Source organism: Dipodomys ordii, unplaced genomic scaffold (assembly GCF_000151885.1).
Source record: "Dipodomys ordii isolate 6190 unplaced genomic scaffold, Dord_2.0 Scaffold135, whole genome shotgun sequence".
NCBI classification, from domain to species: Eukaryota; Metazoa; Chordata; class Mammalia; order Rodentia; family Heteromyidae; genus Dipodomys; species Dipodomys ordii.
This window is the reverse complement of record NW_012267351.1, coordinates 3,398,608-3,420,994: the sequence shown is the minus strand read 5'-3', so window position 1 is coordinate 3,420,994 and position 22,387 is coordinate 3,398,608. Positions and strand designations below refer to the sequence as shown.

Sequence of the window (22,387 nt, the reverse complement as noted above, 5' to 3'; positions counted from 1 at the left end):
ACTAGGATACTCAGATATCAACCTCCTGAGTAGTTAGGATTATAGGCATGAGCCATTGTTGCCTAGTATGGTACTCTGTTTTGTGAACGAGGGATGGAGGGGTATGGGGGCGGTGGGAAGGAGAACCTGGGAAATATTTTCATCTTTTTTTTTTTTTTTGCCAATCCTTGGGCTTGAACTCATGGCCTGGGCATTGTCCCTGAGCTTTCTAGCACTCTACCACTTGAACCCAGGGCTTCATGCATGTAGGGCAAGCACTGTACCACTAAGACATATTCCCAGCCATGCTTTCATTTTTTTTTCAATAATTTTTTATTACCTTAAACCATATGTGTATGTGCATGCATGCACACACACTCACATTGATCCTGGGGCTTAAACTCAGGACCTGGGCACTGTCCCTGAGCTTTTTTGGTGGTTAATTGGAGCTAAGTATCTCACAGACTTCCCTGCCCAGGCTGGCCTCAAACCACAATCCTTAGATCTTAGCCTCCTGAATAGCTAGGATAACAGGTGTGAGCCACTGGGCACACCCACACCCTCTCTATTTTTTTGAAGTGGTGCTAGGGACTGAACCCAAGCCCCCCCCCCACACACACACACTCACTCTCTCTCTCTCTCTCTCTCTATTTTTTTTTGATGTGGTGCTAGGACTGAACCCAAGGTCTTACACATGCTAAGAGCACTCTGTACTGAACTACATCCCTAGGAAATGCATAGAAAATTCTTAAACAGTACATGTTATTTCTTTTTTGGTCTTTTGAGACAGAGTGTTATGTAGCTCAGACTGGCCTCAAACTCAGCATCTTCCTTCTTTAGCCTTCTAAACGTTGGGGTTGAGACATGTCCTACCATACTAGGCCAGTACATGATTCTCTATGAAAAAAAGATAGGATGCCCAGAGATCATTGTTACCTATATATACAGAGGTGGAGTAACAATAATATAATTGTTGTATACACATGAAAATAATTCCGTTTTGGATAATTTAATAACTTTTAAATCATTTTTTCTGTTATTATTAATAGGAAATACACCTGACACCATCTACTGACTTCTATAAGAAATTAGCCTTGGACTGTTCTGGTCAGCAGGTAGCTGTTGACTTATTCCTTCTCAGTGGACAGTATTCTGATTTGGCTTCTCTGGGTAAGTTCTTAAGATAGTAAATGAATATCAAAATGGCATTTATATAATGACATTCTCAAGGAGGAGGAAGAGTAAAAGAATTTTTATTCCTTTGGGAGAATTAATCAGCCAAAGGCTGGGAATGTGGTTTGCCTAGCATGCATGAAGTCCTAGATTTGATTCCCCAGTACCACATAAACAGAAAGAGTCCCAGAAGTGGCACTGTGACTCAAGTGGTAGAGTGCTACCCTTAAGCAAAAGAAACTCAAGGACAATGCCCAGGCTCTGAGTTCAAGGCCCATTACTGGCCAAAAAAAAAATTAAATCAGCCAGGTTTTGTTTCATTTTGTGTTTTAAATGTCTATTTTGAAATAAGGTCTTGCTATGTTGCCCAGGGTCTTGGACTCAAAGGATTTTTTACCTCAACACATGCAGCCTCCTGACTAGCTGGGAGTTCACAACTCTCAGGCCAGTTGTCAGGTTAAATCTATTACAAACTTTGTAGCAGTCTACTCTAATGCAGTAGAAGAGAATTAGAGACATTTCTGCAATGCTGTGTGAATTCTTTTTAAGAGTACCTTGAGAAATTAGAGAAAGTCTGTGGAAAATGCTTGTGGTAACCTTGGTATAGTTACAGTAATTAAAGGCACTCTTTAAAAGGAATGGAAAATTGCCTGAGCTATAGAAAAGAAAAGAAAGGAACAAAAATGATTAAACAAGGCATGATGGCTTGCACCTATAATCCTAGCTACTCAAGAGGTTGGGTTTAGACGGCAGGGCCTGCCTTGCAAAAAAGTTCAAGAGACCTCATCTCAACTGAAAAAGATGCCATTAGTGGCATGCCACTAAGGCAGAAATTGTGAATAGTAAGTACTTTAGGCTAGGCCAGCCGGAGCAAAAGCAAGACCCTATCTCAAAAATAACCTGAGCACAAAGGGATAAAGATGTGACTCAAGGGTTAAAGTACCTTCCTGGTAAATACAAAGCCCTGAATTTAAACCCCAGTGTTGAAAAAATAAATTAAAAACGAGTGTGTCTTCTCTTCCAGGGTGTATTTCTCGGTACTCAGCAGGTAGTGTATATTACTACCCATCATACCATCATCAGCACAATCCGGTTCAAGTACAGAAATTACAGAAGGAACTGCAGAGGTACCTCACTAGGAAGATTGGCTTTGAGGCAGTTATGAGAATTCGATGCACCAAAGGTAGGAACACTACTTTTTCCATATAGGTATAAATATTGTTTCTTATATCGATCTGTATGCATACCTGTTTTCACCTAGTCTTACCTTAAAGGATTTATTCTATCTATCTATCTATTCTTTGGTGCCAGCTCTGGGGCTGAACTCAGGGCATGAGTGCTGTCCCTGAGCCTGTTTGTGCTCAAGGCTAGCACTCTACTACTTCAGCCACAGCACTACTTCTGGCTTTTTTCTGAGTAGTTTATTGGCGATAAAGAGTCTCACAGGGTTGGGAATGTGGCTTAATGGTAGAGTGCTTGCTTAGCATGTATGAAGTCCTGGCTTCAATTCCTCAGTACCACATAAACAGAAAAAGCCCAAAGTAACACTGTGGCTCAAATGGTAAAATGCTAGCCTTGAGCGAAAGAAGCTCAGGGGCAGTGCCCAGGCCCTGAGTTTTAGCCCCAGGACTGGACCACCTCCGCCCCTCAAAAAAAAAAAAAGAATCTTAGGGGCTTTTCTATCTGGGCTGGCTGAAACAGTCCTCAGATCTGTCTCCTGAGTAGCTAGGATTACTGGCATGAGCCACGAGCAGCTGGCTTCCCTGAGCTGTTTTGCTCAAAGCTAGTGTTATAACACTTGAGCCACAGCTTCCTTCTGACTTTTTGGTAGTTAATTGGAATGAAGAATCTCAGAGACTTTTCTGCCTGGGCTGGCTTTGAACTGTAATCCTTACATTTCAGCCTCCTCAATAGCTAGGATTACAGATGTGAGCCATTAGGATCTGGCTCTAAATTCCTTCTATATCAGCTTGAATGTACGGATACACATAAACTATATCCTTAAGTAGTATCTGTATCCACTTTGGTAAGTGTTTCCTATAGATTTAACTCGAGCTCCATGGGATATATATAGTATATTTATATAATGATATAGATAAATAAAATCCATTTATTTTAATTAATTTACCATAATACTAACTTGAATGACCAATCACAATTTATTTTTCTTGTTAGTAAATATGATGTTAGTAAATATGATGGTACTTTTTAGTATTTTGCTATGGTAAAAACAGATCTGTTTAGATTTTTTTGTTTATCCAAAGAAATATGGCACTTCAATAAGTGTAACTGTAGGATAAACTGTTAAATAAGAAATTGCTAAGGTCCAAATAACTGCCCACCTAAAATAATAATTATACAGCCAAATTTTCCTACAAAAAGGTATTTGAGTCAGCTGCTGGTAGCTCACACCTATAATCCTAGCTACTCAGGAGGCTGAGATCTGAGGATCATAGTTCAAATCCAGCTCAGGCAGAAAAGTCCCCATGAGACTGTTATCTCCATTTAACTACTCAAAAAACAGAAGTAGCACTATAGCTGGAAGTGGTAGAACACTGGCCTTGAGCAAAAGAGCTCAGAGGCAGTGCCCAGGCCCTGAATTCAAGCCTCATGGCCAACAACAACATTAATAGGGGCTGGGAAGGTGGCTCAGTGGCCTCATGGCCAACAACAACAACACTAATAGGGGCAAAAAAAAAAAAAGACACTAATAACTTGGGGCCGTTGGCTTATACCTGTAATCCCAGGTGCTTGGGAGACTGAGATTGTGGGGAATTACAGTTTAAACCAGCCTAGGCAGGAAAGTTAAACAAAATACTTCCTTAACAGATAGCTGAGTGACTTGTACATGCCTATCATACTAGCTAATATGGGAAGCCTAAAATAGGTGGATTGTTATCCAGGTATATGCTCAGGCAGCAAGCAAGACTCTACCTCAGAAATAACCAGCAAGCTGGGCAGTAGTGGCTCACACCTGTAATCCTAGTTACTCAGGAGGGTGAGATCTGAGGACTGGGGTTTAAAGACAGCTTGGGGAGGAAAGTCCATGAGACTCCTATCTACAATTAGCCACTAAAAAACCAGAAATGGCACTGGGTCTCAAAGTGGTAGAACACTAGCCTTGAGCAAAACAGCTCAGGGACAGTGCCCAGGTCTTGAATTTAAGCTCCACGACCAACAAAAATAAACAGACAAACAAATAATAACCAGCACATACTGTATACCAATGGCTCATGCCTGTAATCTGAGCTACTCAGGAGGCTGAGATCTGAGGATTGTGTTTTGAAGCCAGCCCAAGCAGGAAAGTCTGTGAGACTCTTCTCTCCAATTAACCAACAGAAAGCCAGAAGTGGAACTCTCAAGTGGTAGAGCACCAGACTAACAAACATAAGGCTCAGAGTTTAAAGCCCACTAGTGCTCCTTCCAAAGGCAAGCACTTATTACCCTTCAACACACTAAATACTATGTATTATCTAAACTTTTTTACTGTTTGATAAGTCACTAAGATAAAATGTAAATATCCAGGGTTGGAGGCATGGCTCAAGTGGTTGAGCACCAGCCAGTGAATGAAAGCATCAGATAGTGACTTCAAGTCCTGGACCAAAAAAATAAAAGTAAGTATCCATAAGTAAGCATAGTAAAGTCATTTTGAGGGCTGAAACGAAGCTCAGTGGCAAAACACTTGCCTAGCAAGTGCAGCATCTTGGGTTCCATCCCTAGTTCCAAAAAAGAAAAGACAAAAATCAAAATACAGTTAAAGTCATTTTGATAACTTTTTCTCTTTCAGGTCTATCCATTCATACTTTCCATGGGAACTTCTTTGTCCGTTCAACAGACTTACTGTCTCTACCCAACGTCAACCCTGATGCTGGGTATGCAGTACAGATGTCAGTAGAAGAGAGTCTCACTGACACTCAGCTGGTTTCTTTTCAGTCAGCACTGTTATATACGTCAAGCAAAGGTAAGTGTATAGAAAAAAGTAACATAAGAAGAGACCTACCCTCTTATTAAATGTATACGTGTACAATACAGCATTTTTCACTATAATCATAACATTAAAGGCAGATTTTTCCATAGTCTATGATAAACTGTCTTCCTTGAAATAAGTAATAATTTTTTTAGGTCAGAAAGGAAGCTGAAGCCCGGCACCAGTGGCTCACGCTTGTAATCCTACTACTCAAGAGGCTAAGATCTGAGGATCACAGTTCAAAGCCAGCCTGGGCAGGAAAGTCCAAGAGACTCTTTATCTCCAATTAACCACCAGAAAACTGGAGGTGACGCTGTGGCTCAAGTGGTAGAGCGCTAGTCTTGAGCTGAAGAGGGACAATGCCCAGGCCCAGAGTTCAAGCCCCATGACCAAAAAAAAAAAGTAGTTGAGCACTGGTGGCTCATGCCTAGCTACTCAGGAGGCTGAGATCTGAGGATCATGCTTCGTGAAACTCTTATCTTATCTTCAGTTAAATAGCAAAAAGCTAGAAGAGGAATTGTGACTTAAGTGGTACAGTACCACCCTTTAGTAAGAAAAGTTAAGGAACAGCACCTATACCTGAATTTAAGCCTCATATTGTCACACACCAAAAAAAAAAAGAAAGAAGGAAAGAAAAGAAGAGCTTTTTGCTATTCCTGAAAGAGCCAAAATGTTTGTCATTTGATTTATTCACAGATTTTATGGATTTGGGGGTTTTTTTTGGGGGGGTGGGACAGGGGCAATCCTAGAGCTTGAACTCTGGGCTTGGGCTTCTTTTGCCCAAAGAGAATGCTCCATTACTTGAGCCACACACGGTGCCACTTCCAGCTTTTTCTTTTTTTAAGTAGTTTATTGGAGATAAGAGTCTCACATAGTTTCCTGGCTAGACTGGCTTTGAACTGTAATCCTCAGCCTTCTGAGTAGCTAGGATTATAGGCGTGAGCCACCAGCGTCCAGTTAATTTTATTTTTTTTTGCAATGTTTTTTTGTTGTTGTTGTTGGTCGTGGGGCTTGAACTCTGGGCCTGGGCGCTGTCCCTCTTCAGCTCAAGACTAGCACTCTACCACTTGAACCACAGCGCCACCTCCAGTTTTCTGGTGGTTAATTGGAGATAAAGAGTCTCTTGGACTTTCCTGCCCAGGCTGGCTTTGAACTGTGATCCTCAGATCTTAGCCTCATGAGTAGTAGGATTACAAGCATGTGCCACTGGTGCCCGGCTCAGTCAATTTTATTTTTGAGACAAGTCTTGCTATATAGCCCAGCTTAGCCTAGAATTCATGATCCTCCTGCCTCACCTCCTACGTCCTAGGATTACAAGCCTGTGCTGCCAGTCACAGATACTTATTGAGAGTCTTCTATAAGATACTGTGCTGTAGCAATTTAATAATCCCCCATCTCAACCTGTATTGAGCATGAAGGTATTGTCTGTCATCACAATTACATAGCAAAGGGGGTAGGAGGATCCCAGCCTAAGCCAGCCCATGCAAAAACCATGAGACCCTATCCCCAAAACAAGGAAAACTGGGACAAAACAAGGAAAACTGTGCCTCGAGTGCTAGAGTACCCACCTGGCAAGCAGAAAGCTGAATTCAGCCCCCAGGACAAAAAGAACAAAGTTACAAAGCAATCTACCATAATTTACCATCAATGTTCTCATTACAAAGTTAGCTTTTTCTAATATTCTGTTCATATGAAAAGTGTTTATAATTTCTTGCCTATAAATAAATCTTTGTTATTTATTGTGATTTCTTTAAGGTGGATTCCGTGAAATGAAAATACTGAATATAGAGTTTACTTAGAAAAATCTTGTTATTAACTTATTTCCCAAAATTTGAGGAATATTTTGCCAGTTTGTATTCTCTTCAAATTGCCCTTTTAATTTCAGCTTCTGATTGTGGCATTGTTTTGTTTTGTTTTGGTCAGTCATGGGCTTGAATCTGGGCCTGAGTGATGACAGGCACAACAACACATCAGCTTCCTTCTATTGAGATGGAGTCTTATGGACTCTTCTGCACAGGCTGGCCTGGAACTGTGATACTCCCAATTCTAGCCTCTTACCTAGTTTAGGACAATAGGTGCAAACCACTGCACGCAGCTATGAGTTGAGAAGGTCTCTCCTGAACTCTGCTTAGACTAGCCTTGAACCATGAGCCTTCCATTCTCAACCTCTGAAACAGCTAATATTACAGATGTGAGCCACTGGCCCCAGCCCCAAATATTGTCTTTTTGTTGTTGTTGTTGTTCAGATATCATAGTATCTATTTAAAATAATTTAAAACTATAAATTAATGTTACCCACTTTTTTGGGGGGGGGTCAGTCATGGGGCTTGAACTCTGGGCTTGGGCACTATCCCTCAGCTCTTCAGCTCAAGGCGAATGCTCTACCACTTGAGCCACAGTGCCACTTCCAGTTTTCTGGTTTTCTGAGTGGTTTATTGGAGATAAGAGTGTCAGGAGTTTCCTGCCTGGGCTGGCTTTGAACCGTGATTCTCAGATCTCAGCCTCCTGAGTAGGATTATAGGTGTGAGCCACCAGTGCCCGGCAATTTGTTACCCACTTTTTACAGATTTATTTCTGGACATAAAATGAAACGCTATCTTGAAAATAACCAACCCAATAAGGTACTATCAAGTGGTGGTAGAGTGCCTCGTGCCTTCCTAGCAAGCATGAGGCTCTGAGTTCAAACCTTAGGACTACCAAAAACATAAAAACAAAAAGTAGAGTGTTGATACAATCTCTGCTTTCTGGATGACTCTACTCACCTCTATACTGAGGAGAGCTGATTTCAGCATAATATTTTGGTGTGTATCTGCCCCTAATCATCATGTGCTTTTCCCCAAAGGTGAAAGAAGAATCCGAGTCCATACTTTGTGTTTGCCTGTAGTTGCTACTCTGAATGAGGTCTTTCTTGGAGCTGATGTTCAAGCAATTTCAGGACTATTGGCCAATATGGGTAAGAGCTGCTATCATCGGTAAATATTTTACAAATAAAGGCAAATCACTTATTTTTGTTTTCCTTTAAGTAATTAGCTTTTTGCTTTATTTTATTTTGTTGCAATGGTGCTGTATAGAAGGGTTATATAAGTAAGGTAATGAGTACATTTCTTGTAGAACATTGTTATCCATGCCTTTGTTTTTCTCCCACTATCCCTCCCCCCAGTAATTAGCTTTTATAAGATATTTAATTGTTCAAAAGGAAATGTACTCATAGCCAGCCTTGGTGGCTCACATTGGTAATCCTAGCTACTCAGAAGGCTGAGACCTGCGGATCACGGTTCCTAGCCAGCCCAGCCAGGAAAATTGATGGGCCTCTTACCTCTAATTAACCACCAGAAATGGGAAATGGACCTGTGGCTCAAACTGGTAAAGTGCTAGCCTTGAGCAAAAAGAGCTCAGGGACTGTGTGAATATCACCTTTGCCAAAACAATTTTTTTATGAAAAGAAAAATATATTTTTGGTGTTTAGGTGTTGGCCTTTTAACTATTTCAATGGGAAGATTTGCTACAGATAATCTTTTTGTTTAAAGAACCTTTATTGAGATAAAATTATATTAGATAGGATTTTACCATTTTAATTGTGCAACTCCATTAGGGTTTTTAGTTTGTTTTGTGCCAATACTGAGGGTCTAGGCACTGTAGCTTTTCACTTAAGTCTGGTGTTCTACCACTTGAGCCATACCTCATACTTTCCTGCCCGGGCTAGTGTTCAACTGTAGGTCCTTAGATTTCAGACTCCTTAGTAGCTAGAATTACAGATATGTACCACTGTTGCCTGCTGCTGTATTTTTTGCTTTTGTTTTTTTTTGGTCAGTCATGGGGCTTGAAATCTGGGTCTAGGTGCTGTCCCTCAGCTCCTCAGTTCAAGGCTAGCACTTTACCACTTGAGCCACAGCGCCACTTCTGGCTTTTTCTGTTTATGTGGTGCTGAGGAATCGAACCCAGGGCCTCATGCATGCAAGGCAACCACTCTACCGCTGAGTCACCTTCCTAGCTGTGTTGTTTTTATATAGTTACAGGATTATACCAACGTTGTCATAGTCTAATTTTAGAGCATTTTTATCATCCCAAAAAGACTTTCATGGCTAGGTCAACTAGTGTGTACTCCTACTAATTTGCCAACTGGCTTTAAGCCACCACTAAGCTACTTTCTGTCTGTATACATTTATCTACTTTGGACTTAAAGAGCCATGTCTTAGCCAGGTGCTGGTGGCTCGTGCCTATAATCCTAGCTATTCAGGAGGCTGAAATATGAGGACTTGTTTAAAACCACCTTGAGCAGAAAAATCTGAGATATTTATCTCCAGTTAACCAGCAAAAAGCCAGAAGTGGCACTGTGGCTCAAGTGGCAGAGCACTAGCCTTTAGAAAAAAAGCTTAGGGACATTGCCCAGGACCTGAGTTCAAGTTCCAGGACCAACATACACACACACACACACACACACACACAAAAGAAACATAACTTATGTTTGATATTGGTGCTTAATAGAATTATTCACAATAGTGCTTTATGAACACTGTAACTTGGATAATAAGAGATGGTGGTATACCTTAAAAATCATTATACTTAGAGCTGGACGCCAATGGTTCATACCCATAATCTTAACTACTCACAAGACAGATTGAGACAACTGAGGTTTGAAGACAGCTGTATCTTAAATTAACCAGCCAAAAACCAGCTGGAGGCATGGTTCAATTAGTAGAGTGCTAGTTGAACAAGCATGAGACCCTGAGTTAAAACTGTGGTATCAGAAAAAAAAATAATACTATCACATATGTGTTTGCAGCCTTGTCCATATCTTGCCATATTTCTTTCCATCTCAAGTACAGTTGCCTCTTTATGCCTTTGGCTCATTTACAGATTATAAGGTTTAACCTGAGTTTGTGTATTGCAGCCTGTCTCCCTCAGGGAGGAGGGGCCATTTGCTATAGACTCAAACCTGCCTATAACAGGATTAGCCAGTTTCTGAATTTCCTGTTGGGAGCATTTTCTTTTATGGAGCTTTGCTTTAGTATTGTTTGTTATATGTTGTTAAAACTTGAAGGTTGTAGCAAGGTACGGTGGTACATGGCTGCAGTTACAGCACTCTGGAGGCTGACACAGGAGGATTATAAGTTGGAGGCTAGCCTGGCCTATATATCATGACTTTGTCTCAAACAAACAAAAAAAAAATTGCTGGAGTTATAGCCCAGTGGTAGAATGCTTGCCTTGGTGAAGATTTTGGTCATAGCAGTAAATAAAATTATTTTACTATGTTTTTCATACCACATGAATTGAATGAGTTGTAGATAGAGAAATCTTTGAAATAAGTGTACTGCTTTTACTAATTAGAAGAGAAAAAAAAAAAAAGTTGCCTGGGCAGAGATGACAACCTGTAACCAAGAGGCTGATATCTGAGGGTTTACGTTCAAAGCCACCCTGGACAGGAATGTCCATGAGCCTCATCTCCAGTTAACCAGCAAAAAGCTGGAAGTAGAGCTATAGGTCAAGTGGTAGAGCACCAGCTTGAGTGAAAAAGCTAAAGGACAGTGCCCAAAACAGCACCCCCAAAAAAAAAAGATTCAGAGCAGCATAACAGATGAAAAACTCTCCCTCTCCCCACCTCCTCTCTCTTTCCCAGACCTGTAGACCTGAACCTTGAATTCTGGGCCTGGGCTCTGTTCTTAATCTTTTGTGCTCAAGGCTCTACCACTTCAGCCATAGCTTCACTTCCAGCTTTTTGTGGCTAATTGAAGATGAGAGTTTCACAGATTTTCCTGCCTGGGCTGGCTTTGAACTGGAATCCTCAAATCTCAGCCTATTGAGTAGATAGGATTATAGGAATGAGCCATTGATGCCCAGCCAAAGTTGAAATCTAAAGTCCATAAATACAAAATATAACTATGTAACAGCAGTATGAATTCATATTTCAAGTAATATTTTGGTGTTTTTTTCAGTGTTTCCAATTTTCAGATAAGGAAACAGATTTAGGAAGATTAGATTTCTTTCCGGATTGCATCAAAATGCAAAGAATTATACTACTAAAAAATAGAAAAATGTCTCTGGAGGGTTTGGTTTGGTTCCCCAGAACATGTTTTTACCTGTTATTTGAAGTGGCTCTGTGGCTGAAGGGGTAGAGTGCTTGCCTTGAGCAGAAGAGCTCAGGGACAGTGCCCAGGCCCAGAGTTCAAGCCCCACAACTGACCCCCCCCCCCAAAAAAAAAGAAAAAGGTCTTGGGTCCTTACTATAGAGGAGTTGCTAAACCGCTATCTTGTTTCTCTTTGTCCCCGCCCTCACCTCAATTAGCTGTTGACAGGTCTGTGTCTGCCAGTCTTAGTGATGCCCGGGATGCCCTGGTGAATGCGGTCATTGACTCTCTAGCAGCTTACCGGTCTTTAGTCCTGAGTAATCAGCAGCCTGGCCTCATGGTTCCTTTCTCTTTGCGGCTTTTCCCGCTATTTGTATTGGCTCTCCTTAAACAGGTAAGACAAGTAGAAACAAAAACAGCAACTAGAACAATGAAAGGTCAAAAGCCAAGATTTTTATCCTGGGAATCGCCCAACACTGTATATGTGATTCTGTGCCAGGTACATTTTGTGAGGACAAGGACCTTACCATTTGAAGAGACTTAAAGTCAGAGAAAGTTGGCTGAGTCAGTCTGTTAACAAATTCCCAGCCTCAGTGTGTGGTCACTCTCTGTATTTGATCAGGCTCATCACTGTCCCCTGCTAGCTGATACCTGATCACTCTGGCCTGTCTCCTACAAGAATCCTGATTCCCCTAGGCACTGACCCTCAGCTGTTTTGCTTAAGGATAGAGCTCTACTACTGGAGCCACACCTCAACTTCTGGCCTTGTGCTGATAATTGGAGAGCAAATTAAGTTTAATGGACTTTACAACCCAGCTGGCTTTGAACTGCTATCCTCAGAACTAGACCCCTGAGTAACTAGGATTACAGGTATGAACTGCTGGTGTCACATTGAGTCCATTTTTTTTCAATAAGTGTTGAGCTCTTTCTGTGGGCCAGATCCTGAGTTAGGTATGGGAGAGACAACAGTAACTAAGATATTTCCAAGCCCTATCTCCCAAAACTGATGCTATAGAGCCCTGAGAATTGAGCAACTGTTGCTGGGCACAAGAAACATTTGGGTTTTTTAGGACAATGACCCTGGCAAGAACATGTAGGCAGTACCCACCAGTGACATGTGACAGGCTATTGCCTACTACTATTTTCTACTCTGCTGTCATCATTTGTATTATTTCTTTTGCCGTTGACTCCCAAGCTTTGAAATATTGTTGGATTTCTAATTATGGGAGAAACAATGACAGTCACTATTAATTGTCACCCAGCATTTATAGCACACTTGGTAGACCTTTTGGGCCCTTCATGTAGACCTTTGTCATCTGCTGTATACCTTGTTTTTCCCATGATGCTTAGATTATTGTATCTCTATCAGTATATGGTAAATAAAGAGTATTTAGCCTATTTTACTAATTAGGAAATAGGCACTAAGAAGACAATGTAGCTTAAAAGGTAAGGTTATAGTCACAATTTAATACATTTTGACTTCTTAGATTCTTTTATAAATTAATTTACAGAATTTGCTAATTTTGTCTGAGGATATTTTTTCAACAGATACAAGCTTCTATGTTTCTTAAATGTCTTTTTTGATGGGCATTGGTTTATCTTTATTACAGAAATCATTCCAGACTGGGACAAATGCACGACTAGATGAACGTATTTTTGCTATGTGTCAAGTGAAAAACCAGCCATTGGTTCATCTTATGCTGACAACACATCCCAATTTGTACAGAGTTGACAACCTCTCAGATGAAGTAAGATGGATTCCTTTTTTACTTGCTTTTTTTTAAGAAGGTCTGTAAGCTTGATTATAGTCCATGTAGTACAGAAATAAAAGCGTTATAGTTTCTTTCTTTGCTGGTTATATGTATAGAAACATTGGTTTGTTCAGGCATTGGGGCTCACCTCTGTAATCCTATTTACTCAGGAGACTGAAATGTGAGGGTCACAATTTGAAGACAGCCCTGGCAGGAAAGTCAGCAAGACTCTTTATCTCCAATAAATTACTAGAAGTGTATCTAGTAGTAGAGCACTAGCCTTGAGCAAAAGAAGCTCAGGGATAGTGCTCAGGCCCTGAGTTCAAGTCCCAGGACTGTCACACAAAAAAAAGAAACTTTGGGGGCTAGGAAGGTGGCTCAATAGTAGAGCGCTTGCTTTGGACTCATGAGGCCCTGGGTTCTATTCCTCAGCACCACATAAACAGAAAAGCCTGGAAAGGTGCTGTGGCTCAAGTGGTAAAGCACTAGCCTTGAACTGAAGAGCTGAGGGATAGTGTCCAGGCCCAGATTTCAAGCCCCATGACTAGCACAAAAAAAGAAAAAGAAACTTTGGTTCAAGGAAGCTCCTGAAAACAGTGCTTTTACTAAGTGCTAAGACAAATCTCTAGAGCAGAGCTGAGAAATGAAGACAGTGTCAAATTGACCAGAGCCAGAGCCATAGTTTTTTCGTTCGAACAAATCAATCTGAAAGGTGTATCCCAAGAGTAAAATTATACTGAACATCTTATGTCAGCAATGTAATGTGTTTGAATTATTAAAGAAAAAGTTAATTGTAAACTTTGCTTTTAATAGGAAACTTATTAAAATCATAAGCATAAAAATGTTAGATCATATACTAGTTATTGCAAATAAGGGAAACCATGGGACCTATGTTTCTTTGGGCCTGGCTTACTTCACTTAATATAATTTTTTCCAAGTCTTTCCATTTCCTAACAAGTGGGGCAATGCCATTCTTTCTGATGGAGGCATAGAATTCCATTGTGTATATATTTCTAAAATTGTGATTAGATATAGCTATAGATGAAGTGATGCTTTGGTTAAAATATTTCAGATTAAAGAATTTAAGCCAGGCGCCAGTGGCTCATGCCTGTAATCCTGGTTACTCAGGAGGCTGAGATCTGAGGATTGGGGTTCAGTGAATGCCATCCCAGGCAGAAAAGTTTCTGTGAGACTGACCTCTAATTAACCGCTCAAAAACCAGAAGTGGCACTGTGATTCAAGTGGTAGAGTGCTATCCTAGAGCACAAAGAGGCTCAGGGACAGCGCCCAGGCCCTGAGTCCAAGCCTCACAACTGGGAAGAAAGCAAAAAAAGAATAAGCCAGCCAAGCTAGAAAGTCCACAGTACTCTTATCTCCAGCTAACCACAAAAAAGCTGAAAGTGAAGGTGTGGCTCAAGTGGTAGATTGCAAGCCTTGACCAATAAAAGCTGAGAGTGTCTAGGTCCTGAGTTCAAGCCTCAGTACCAACACAACTGGGGGGAAAAGTTAATTTGGTTTTCTTGGTATTTATAGTGTCTTTGTTTTAAATAAGTGGCAAATATAACTGATTTGCCTAAGTAAGGCCCATACTTTTAGAGGTGACATTATTTCATTGTTATTGTGGTTTAACTCTATCTTCTATATATCTATCTTCTATATCTTAACCTTTCCCAACCTCTCAGGGAGCACTGAACATCAATGATCGAACCATCCCTCAACCCCCCATTCTTCAGCTCTCAGTGGAGAAGTTGAGCAGAGATGGTGCTTTCCTTCTGGATGCAGGCTCCGTGAGTAGTTTGTCTTGTCCTGGCCCTTCTCACTCTCTATCACTGTACCTGGTCATCATTTGGCTTTTTCTCTTTAATATATCTTTTTGAGTAGATTGCATACGTTCTCTGGCCTGCATATATTTGCATCAGCCTTTTGATCCCACTGGTCTCATTCTTCATGAAATGAAATGCCAATTGTGTCTGTCACAATTTGTACTTCCTCATGAAATACACCCATTCTTTTGCTCTTTTAAAACTAAATATAGAGGGGCTGGGCAGGTGGCTCAGTGGTAGAGTGCTTGCCTCGCATGTATGAGGCCCTCCGCACCACATAAGCAGAAAAAGCCGGAAGTGGCGCTATGGCTCAAGTGGTACAGTGCTAGCCATGAGCTGAAGAACTCAGGGACAGCACCCAGGCCCAGAGTTCAAGCCCCAGGACCAACAAAAAAACAAAAACCTAAACATAGAACTTCCCTATGAGCCGGGCACGGGTGGCTCATGCCTGTAATCCTAGCTTCTCAGGAGGCTGAGATCTGAGAATCACACTTCAAAGCCAGCCCGGGCAGGAATGTCCATGAGACTCTGATCTCCAATAAACCACTAGAAAACCAGAAGTGGCGCTGTGGCTCAAGCGGTAGAGCACTCGCCTTGAGCTGAAGAGCACAGAGACAGCGCAAGTACAGAGTTCAAGCCCCATGACCCACCAAAAAAAAAAACAATTTCGGGCTGGGAAGATGGCTCAGTGGTAGAGCGCTTGCTTTGCATGCCAGAGGCCCTGGGTTCGATTCCTCAGCACCACATAAGCAGAAAAAGCCGGAGTGGTGCTGTGACTCCAGTGGTAGAGTGTTGGCTTTGGCTGAAGAGCTGAGGGACAGTGCCCAGGCCCAGAGTTCAGGCCCCACGACCGGACCCAAAAAAAAAAAAAACAAAAAACAATTTCCCTATGATCCAGCCATATCACTCTGGGGCATCTACACAGAACATTAAGTCAGGTTACAGCCGCTTGCACATCCATGTTCATTGCTGCACTATTCATAGTAGCTAAATTATGAAAATAACCCAGATGCCCTACAATAGATGAGTAGATCAAAAATGTACATATACACAATGGAATTTTACTCATCTATTAGAAAGAATAATAATATGTCATTGCAGGGAAATGGATGGATCTAGAACAAATCATGTTAAGTGAGGTGAGCCAAGCTCAGAGAGACAAACGGTCTTATGTTCTCTTTCCTGTAGAAGGTAGATCTAAATTATAGCTGGGCATGACAACCTTTACAGTGCTCTATGCATTTACATACAAACAGACTAAAGGAGGATACCCTAAAGGGAGGACCCAAAGGTATAAACATCTAAAATAAACCCAAAGGTGGGAACATCTAAAATACTGCTTATCTAAACCAATTCCAAGAAATGGAAGCAGGCTTTGTTGTTGTTATCTTTTAAGGAGAAACAGAAATGGAGAGAAGAAGGGAAAGCAAATGCAATGATGATATTCAATATACACTATGTTAAAAAATGAACTGTGTGGGCTGGGAAGGTAGCTCAGTGGTAGAGCGCTTGCCTTGCCTGTGATTTAAAGTTTTAAAGAAAAAAAACAAAAGCCCAGTGGTAAAGGTAACAGCAGACTTACTGTTCGCCTCTCTCAAGGGAATTTTATTTCTGTTTGCAGGTCTTTATGCTTTGGATTGGGAAAAACTGCGCACAGAATTTTCTCTGCCAGGTTCTAGGAGTTCAAAACTATGCATCAATTCCACAGCCTATGGTAAGTTTTATTTTGCCAAGTACGGCAAAATTCAAATTAAAAATGGATAATACAGATTTCTCCCACAGACATTTCTCTTTCAACTGAAAATACTCATCTTGTTTTATTTGTGTGGTTGTCAACAGAGGCAACCTGGGTCACAGGCCTATGACCTCATGCTCAAAGGATGCTCCTTCCTCAGCCTCCCAATAGCTGGGACTGCAGGTGTTCGTTACTGTGCCAGCCTCATTTTATGTTTTTATGCCATACTTTTATCTAGGAAGCACTAGCTTTCAGGCCTTGAGCAAAAACAACTAGAACCAATGATTACCCAATATAAGTAACTTGTAATAATCACAGAAATGCAGCGAGTCATTCTAAATGTTATAATAAAGAGAAGAGCAAGAAGGTTCTCCTAAAGCAGACCTTGGCAAACAAGACCCACCAGTTGATTTTTGTTGTTGTTGTTTGTTTTCTTGTTTTTTGTCAGTTGTGGGGCCTGAACTCTGGGCCTGGGCACTGTCCCTCAGCTCTTCAGTGCATTGCAAGTGCTCTACCACTTGAGCCACAGCACCCCTGCTTAATTGGAGATAAAAGTCTCATGGCCTTTCCTGCCTGGGCGGCTTTGAACCGTGATCCTCAGATCTCAGCCTCCTGAATAGCTAGGATTGTATGAGCCACTGGCTCCTGGAAACCCATCAGTTTTCTAATTAAGTATTTATCAGAACACAGCCATGCCCAGGCCACTTATTTTTTCTGGCTACTTTAGGGCCACAAGGGCAGAACAATATTTGCAACAAACATAAAATGACCTCCACATCTAAAATATTTTTTTTAATTTTTTTATTGTAAGCACGTCTAAAATATTTACTGTATGCACCAACAATGTCACCAGGTGACTCATAAATATGTTACAATTTGAGGAATTGCCAGGCACTGTTGGCTCACTCCTGTAATCCCAGCTACTCAGGAGGCTGAGATCTGAGGATCGCGGTTCAAAGCCAGCCTGGGCAGGAAAGTCCATGAGACTTCCCCCCACCCCCAGTTGTGAGTCTTGAACTCTGGGCCTAGGCGCTGTCCCTCAGCTCTTCAGCTCAAGGCTAGTGCTCTCCCACTTGAGCCACAGTGCCACTTCTGGTTTTCTGGTGGTTTATTGGAGATAAGAGTCTCAGAGACTTTCCTGCCTTGTTTGGCTTTGAACTGAAAACCTCAGATCTTAGCTTCTTGGGTAGCTGAGATTACAGGAGTGACCCACCAGCACCTGGCACAAAACTCTTATCCACCAAAAAAAAAAATCAGAAGTGAAGCTGTGGCTCAAGTGGTAGAGTACCAGCCTTGAGCAGAAAGCTTGAGGACAGCACCCTGACCCAATCCCCAGGACACACATGCACGCATGCACACACACACGCACGCACACACACACACACACTCACACACGAGGAATGCTGTAGTACATACAGTAGTAGATGTATAATTAGAACTCACGGGATATCATTTGATTTTGTGTAACAGACAGACCTTCCAGAACTTGATACACCAGAATCTGCCAGAACAATAGCTTTTATCTCTTGGCTTAGAGAACAGAGACCATTTTTCCCAGTACTTTATGTAATAAGGTAAGTCTAAAACCATTGGTTTCACCTTTCAAGGACTTGTTTTGAATGATAGATACATGTGGCTTAAGCAATCTTTTGCAAGAATATGGGGGGGAGAAGGAAACTAAATTCTTTACAATAAATAATACTAAATTGTGCTTTATAAATGATTATTAGAATTACTAAACTTTTAATAAACTTGTTGGAAAAAAGCTTAACAATTTCTACTAATTACTAAACTCTCCTCTGCACAGCAGAAAATTATGTAATCAACCAAGTGTTCTCAGAGAAAGCCTACACACAACTAACTATATGTATCGCAAATATTAGGCATCAGTGGCTCACACCTGTAATTCCTAGCTACTCAAAGAGGCTAAGATCTAAGGATTGTGGTAGGTAAAGTCCACAATATACTTATCTCCAGTTGACCACCAAAAAGCTGGAAGTGAAGGTGTGGCTCAAGTGGTAGAACTCCAGCCTTAAGTGAAAAAAGTTAAGGGACAGTACCCAGGCATTGAGTTTAGGCCTCAGTACTGGTGTGCATGTGCATGCACACATACACACATTATGATAATTCTGACAATTCTAAAGTCTAGGACAGCAAGACACTGGTGGCTAATGCCTATAAACCTAGCTACTGAGGAGTCTGAAATCTGAGCATCATGATTTGAATCAGCCTGGGCAGGAAAGGTCTTGAGACTCTTATTTCCAATTAACCACCTAAAAAACAGAAGTAGATGGGGCTGGGAAGGTGGCTCAGTTCAGTGGTGGAGCACTTGCCTTGCATGCATGAGGCCTTGGGTTCGATTCCTCAGCACCACATAAGCAGAAAAAAAAGCCAGAAGTGGTGCTGTGGCTCAAGTGGTAGAGTGCTAGCCTTGAGCTGAAGAGCTGAGGGACAGTGCCCAGGCCCAGAGTTCAGGCCCCACCACCGGACCCAAAAAAAAACAACAAAAAAAAAACCAGAAGTGGAGCTGTGACTCAAAAGTGGTAGAGCACTAGCCTTGAGTGAAATAATTGAAGGATAGTGTCCAGGCCCTGAGTTCAAACTCCACAACCAACAACAACAACAAAAATTAAAAATAAAATACACAATTGGCAGACTTGAGCCAGGCGCTGATGGCTCACGCCTGTAATCCTAGCTACTCAGGAGGCTGAGATCTGAGGATCATAGTTCAAAGCCAGCCCAAGCAGGAAAGTCTATAAGACTCTTATCTCCAATTAACCACTAGAAAACTGTAAGTGGCTCTGTAGTAGATAGTGGTAGAGCACTGGCCTTGAGCTAAAGAGATGAGGGACAGCGCCAACCGCTGGCCCCAGGACCGACCAAAAAAAAAAAATTGCTCAGTTTGTGCCAGACTTTTTGTTGTTGATGGTGGTCATGGGGCTTGAACTCAGGTGCTCTCAAGGTTAGCTCTCAACCACTTTCACAATTCCATTTCCTATTTTCTAGTGGTTAATTCGAGATAAAGAGTCTCACAGACTTTGCTGTTTGGGCTAGCTTTGAACTGCAATCCTCACATCTCAGCCTCCTGAGTAGCTAGTATTACAGGCTTAGCCACCAACAGCTGGCTTCACTGTATTTTTACTGTTGTATTTTATCTAGTGAGTATAACTGTACTTTTCATTCCTAAGGGATGAGAGTCCAATGAAAGCCAGCTTCCTTCAAAACATGGTGGAAGACAGAACTGAATCTGCTTTATCATACTATGAATTCCTCTTGCACATACAGCAGCAAGTGAATAAATGAAGAAATCTGACTTAGTTATTGCTAAGGAAATCACAATAATGCAGAATTCCTGGGAATGTGTAGTACCTTACTTTTCTATTTAAGTTTGTGAACTAAAATGTGATGATTGAGATGTTTTCACTGTGATTTCAACCAACTATAGCAAATAAAGGACCACAGCAGAAAATCAAACATGCAACTCTAAAATACTGTAATTTTCAAATCATAATATATTGATGTATGATTGAATACCTTTGTTCCTTTGCTGCCAATTATGTTTGAGTTGTTGTGGATTGGGACAAGACAAAACAATGCTGCTGAGGCATTGTACATTTTGTAAAATAAAGATTTCTATGTTCTACATGTATATTTCTCATATTTTATTTTTTCTGAAATTTTGGCTGCTACATTTAACCTCACAAGACTTAACAGGTTGCAGGGAAGTTTCAAATCCATTGGTAATGATCTTTTTAAAATTGAATATCCAAAAATAAATAGAATGTAGAAAAATAGAATTCATTCCCCATACCCAGTTGTTTTTTTTCTTTTGAGAATTATCATGTTAACTAAAACTAGAGTAAACTAACTCTAGTTTGAGAGGAATATGAAGTAATGGATTCAAGTTTTAAAATCTGTCAGTATTCTTTCTACTTGAAGAACAAAATCACTTTGATTTGAAGTGAAAGCTGTAATTAGGTGTTTTTCTGATTTGGATGCTCAGGCCTTAGACATTTTATTCTGCAATGATAAACAATTTATCATTTATAGTGATTACAGGGAGATGAAAATTTGTAGTTATTTTGATCCTCTAGGTGGGTTTGTCTGGTTTATGCTGATCTGATTAATATTAAAAGTGTTATCCTGGTGAAATGGGACAAATGAAAGAAGCTAAAGGTTTTAAATACTATCTTATTATGCATTTTTCTAAGAAGTTTATTAATTAGGCTGAAAGTCACTCACATATTCTGGGATATTCAAGTCCATGAATGCACAAATGTTGCTGTTTGATTGAATGGATATTAGGGTCCCCCAAATTCAATGTATTGTACTTACTGAAAAAAATAACCCTGATTTCTGAACATGTTCAAGAGACTTTTTTATTCAGCTACAAAAATACTATAGTCAAAATCTATTGAGCGAGCTTTGTTTACAAATAGAGAAATTATACATCTGTATATTTAAAGTGCTGTGATACAGTATCTTTAAAGAGTGTGGCTCAGTTTTCAGATTCATTTTTTTTCTTTTATGAACTTCTTAAATGATGTTCATGTGTAATACTTGATGAAAAGATAGCTGTTTTATTGATTTAATAAGGTAGAAATGTGTTTACAGTCTTGGTCTACATGATCACCAATGAAATAGTATCTTTCAGGTTTACATCCACATGGGCTGACTTTAATGGAGATTTTTTACAGTAGGAAAGAAGCAAGCAGGTCCCTTAGAGTATGCAACTACTCTTTGCCAGCTGGTTCAGTGTAATTGTGAGCTATGAAAGTATCATCTCTTTTAAGCAGTGTTAACAGGTTGTTGTTGTTTTTTTCCAGTGTACAGATGGTACATTGACCTGTAATTTTTCTTTTAAAGCTGCTTCATTTACTAAGGAGCAATGTTAAAATTATAATGAATTAAATTTATATTTTTCTCTTCCTTTTAAAAAAGTCATTATGGACTAGTGGGTTTTTTGTTGCTGGTTTTTTGTTTTTGTGCCAGTACTGGGGCTTGAACTCGGGGCCTCACACTTTTACTTAGTTTGTCCCCTCAAGGCTGACACTCTGCCACTTGAGCCACACCTCCACTTCCAGCTTCTTGCTGGTTAATTGGAGATAAAAGTCTCTCAGATAGATCTGAAATAAAACTGAAATCCTCAGATCTCAGCCTCCTGAGTAGCTAGGATTGTAGGTGTGAGCCACTGGAGCCCAGTTTGTATTGGTGTTTCTTAAAAGAACTAAAGTCTTCTTAATGTGATTTTAAATGTTGGTATGTGTAAATCTTTTTTTAATATTAGTAGAGAATCTTGCAGGGGAACAATTTGAGCATCTAGGACAAACCTTCTTTGTGCCTCACTACATCCCTGATTGGGTCTGACTCCTGCTGTTACCACATATTGTTAGTATATTTCACACATTTACTTTCAAATGTATTTTACATATTGTGGAACATGTGCAATCCAGAATCATTTTATACAGGTCATTAAAAACAAGTTAGGATTCACAGTACATGTTCTCCAGAAAATAAGAGAATGAATGAACCTTTGGGGGATATTCATATACAACAATTGATTTCTGTAATATTGAATGTGGTTTTTGAGTTTTCTTTTTTCATCTTTTTTTTTTGCAAGTAGAGCACTACCTGCTATGTCATCTTGTATTACTTCTTGATGTAAAGCAACTAATATTTACACGATGCCATATTTTTTTTTATTGTAGTTGTAAATTATGAAAGATCCTTGAATTTTCTACAGATCTACAACTACTAAAGTAACAGACAAGGGCAATCTTGGTATATAAATTTGAGCATGGCAGTTCTATCATAAAAAGTACTCTATTTTTCTAATTTCTAGAATTTTTTAAATAACATTTCTGTAAGTCTGACATGCTAATATTCATTCAAGC

The 22,387-nt window shown here is 40.4% G+C and overlaps 1 protein-coding gene across 1 annotated transcript in view; it reads left to right on the top strand.

Moving 5' to 3' along the window:
• Sec24a (SEC24 family member A) overlaps positions 1-20,142 on the top strand; it is a 56,218-nt gene extending 36,076 nt beyond the window's left edge. Inside the window, exons 13-22 of the mRNA XM_013030895.1 lie at positions 1,029-1,149; positions 2,177-2,335; positions 4,940-5,113; positions 7,962-8,072; positions 11,403-11,578; positions 12,795-12,932; positions 14,618-14,722; positions 16,380-16,472; positions 17,964-18,067; positions 19,682-20,142. Coding sequence (XP_012886349.1) covers positions 1,029-1,149; positions 2,177-2,335; positions 4,940-5,113; positions 7,962-8,072; positions 11,403-11,578; positions 12,795-12,932; positions 14,618-14,722; positions 16,380-16,472; positions 17,964-18,067; positions 19,682-19,796 — 1,296 coding nt within the window. The 3' untranslated portion in view covers positions 19,797-20,142. The remainder of the gene's footprint in view (positions 1-1,028; positions 1,150-2,176; positions 2,336-4,939; positions 5,114-7,961; positions 8,073-11,402; positions 11,579-12,794; positions 12,933-14,617; positions 14,723-16,379; positions 16,473-17,963; positions 18,068-19,681) is intronic.
• Positions 20,143-22,387: the final 2,245 nt, after the last annotated feature.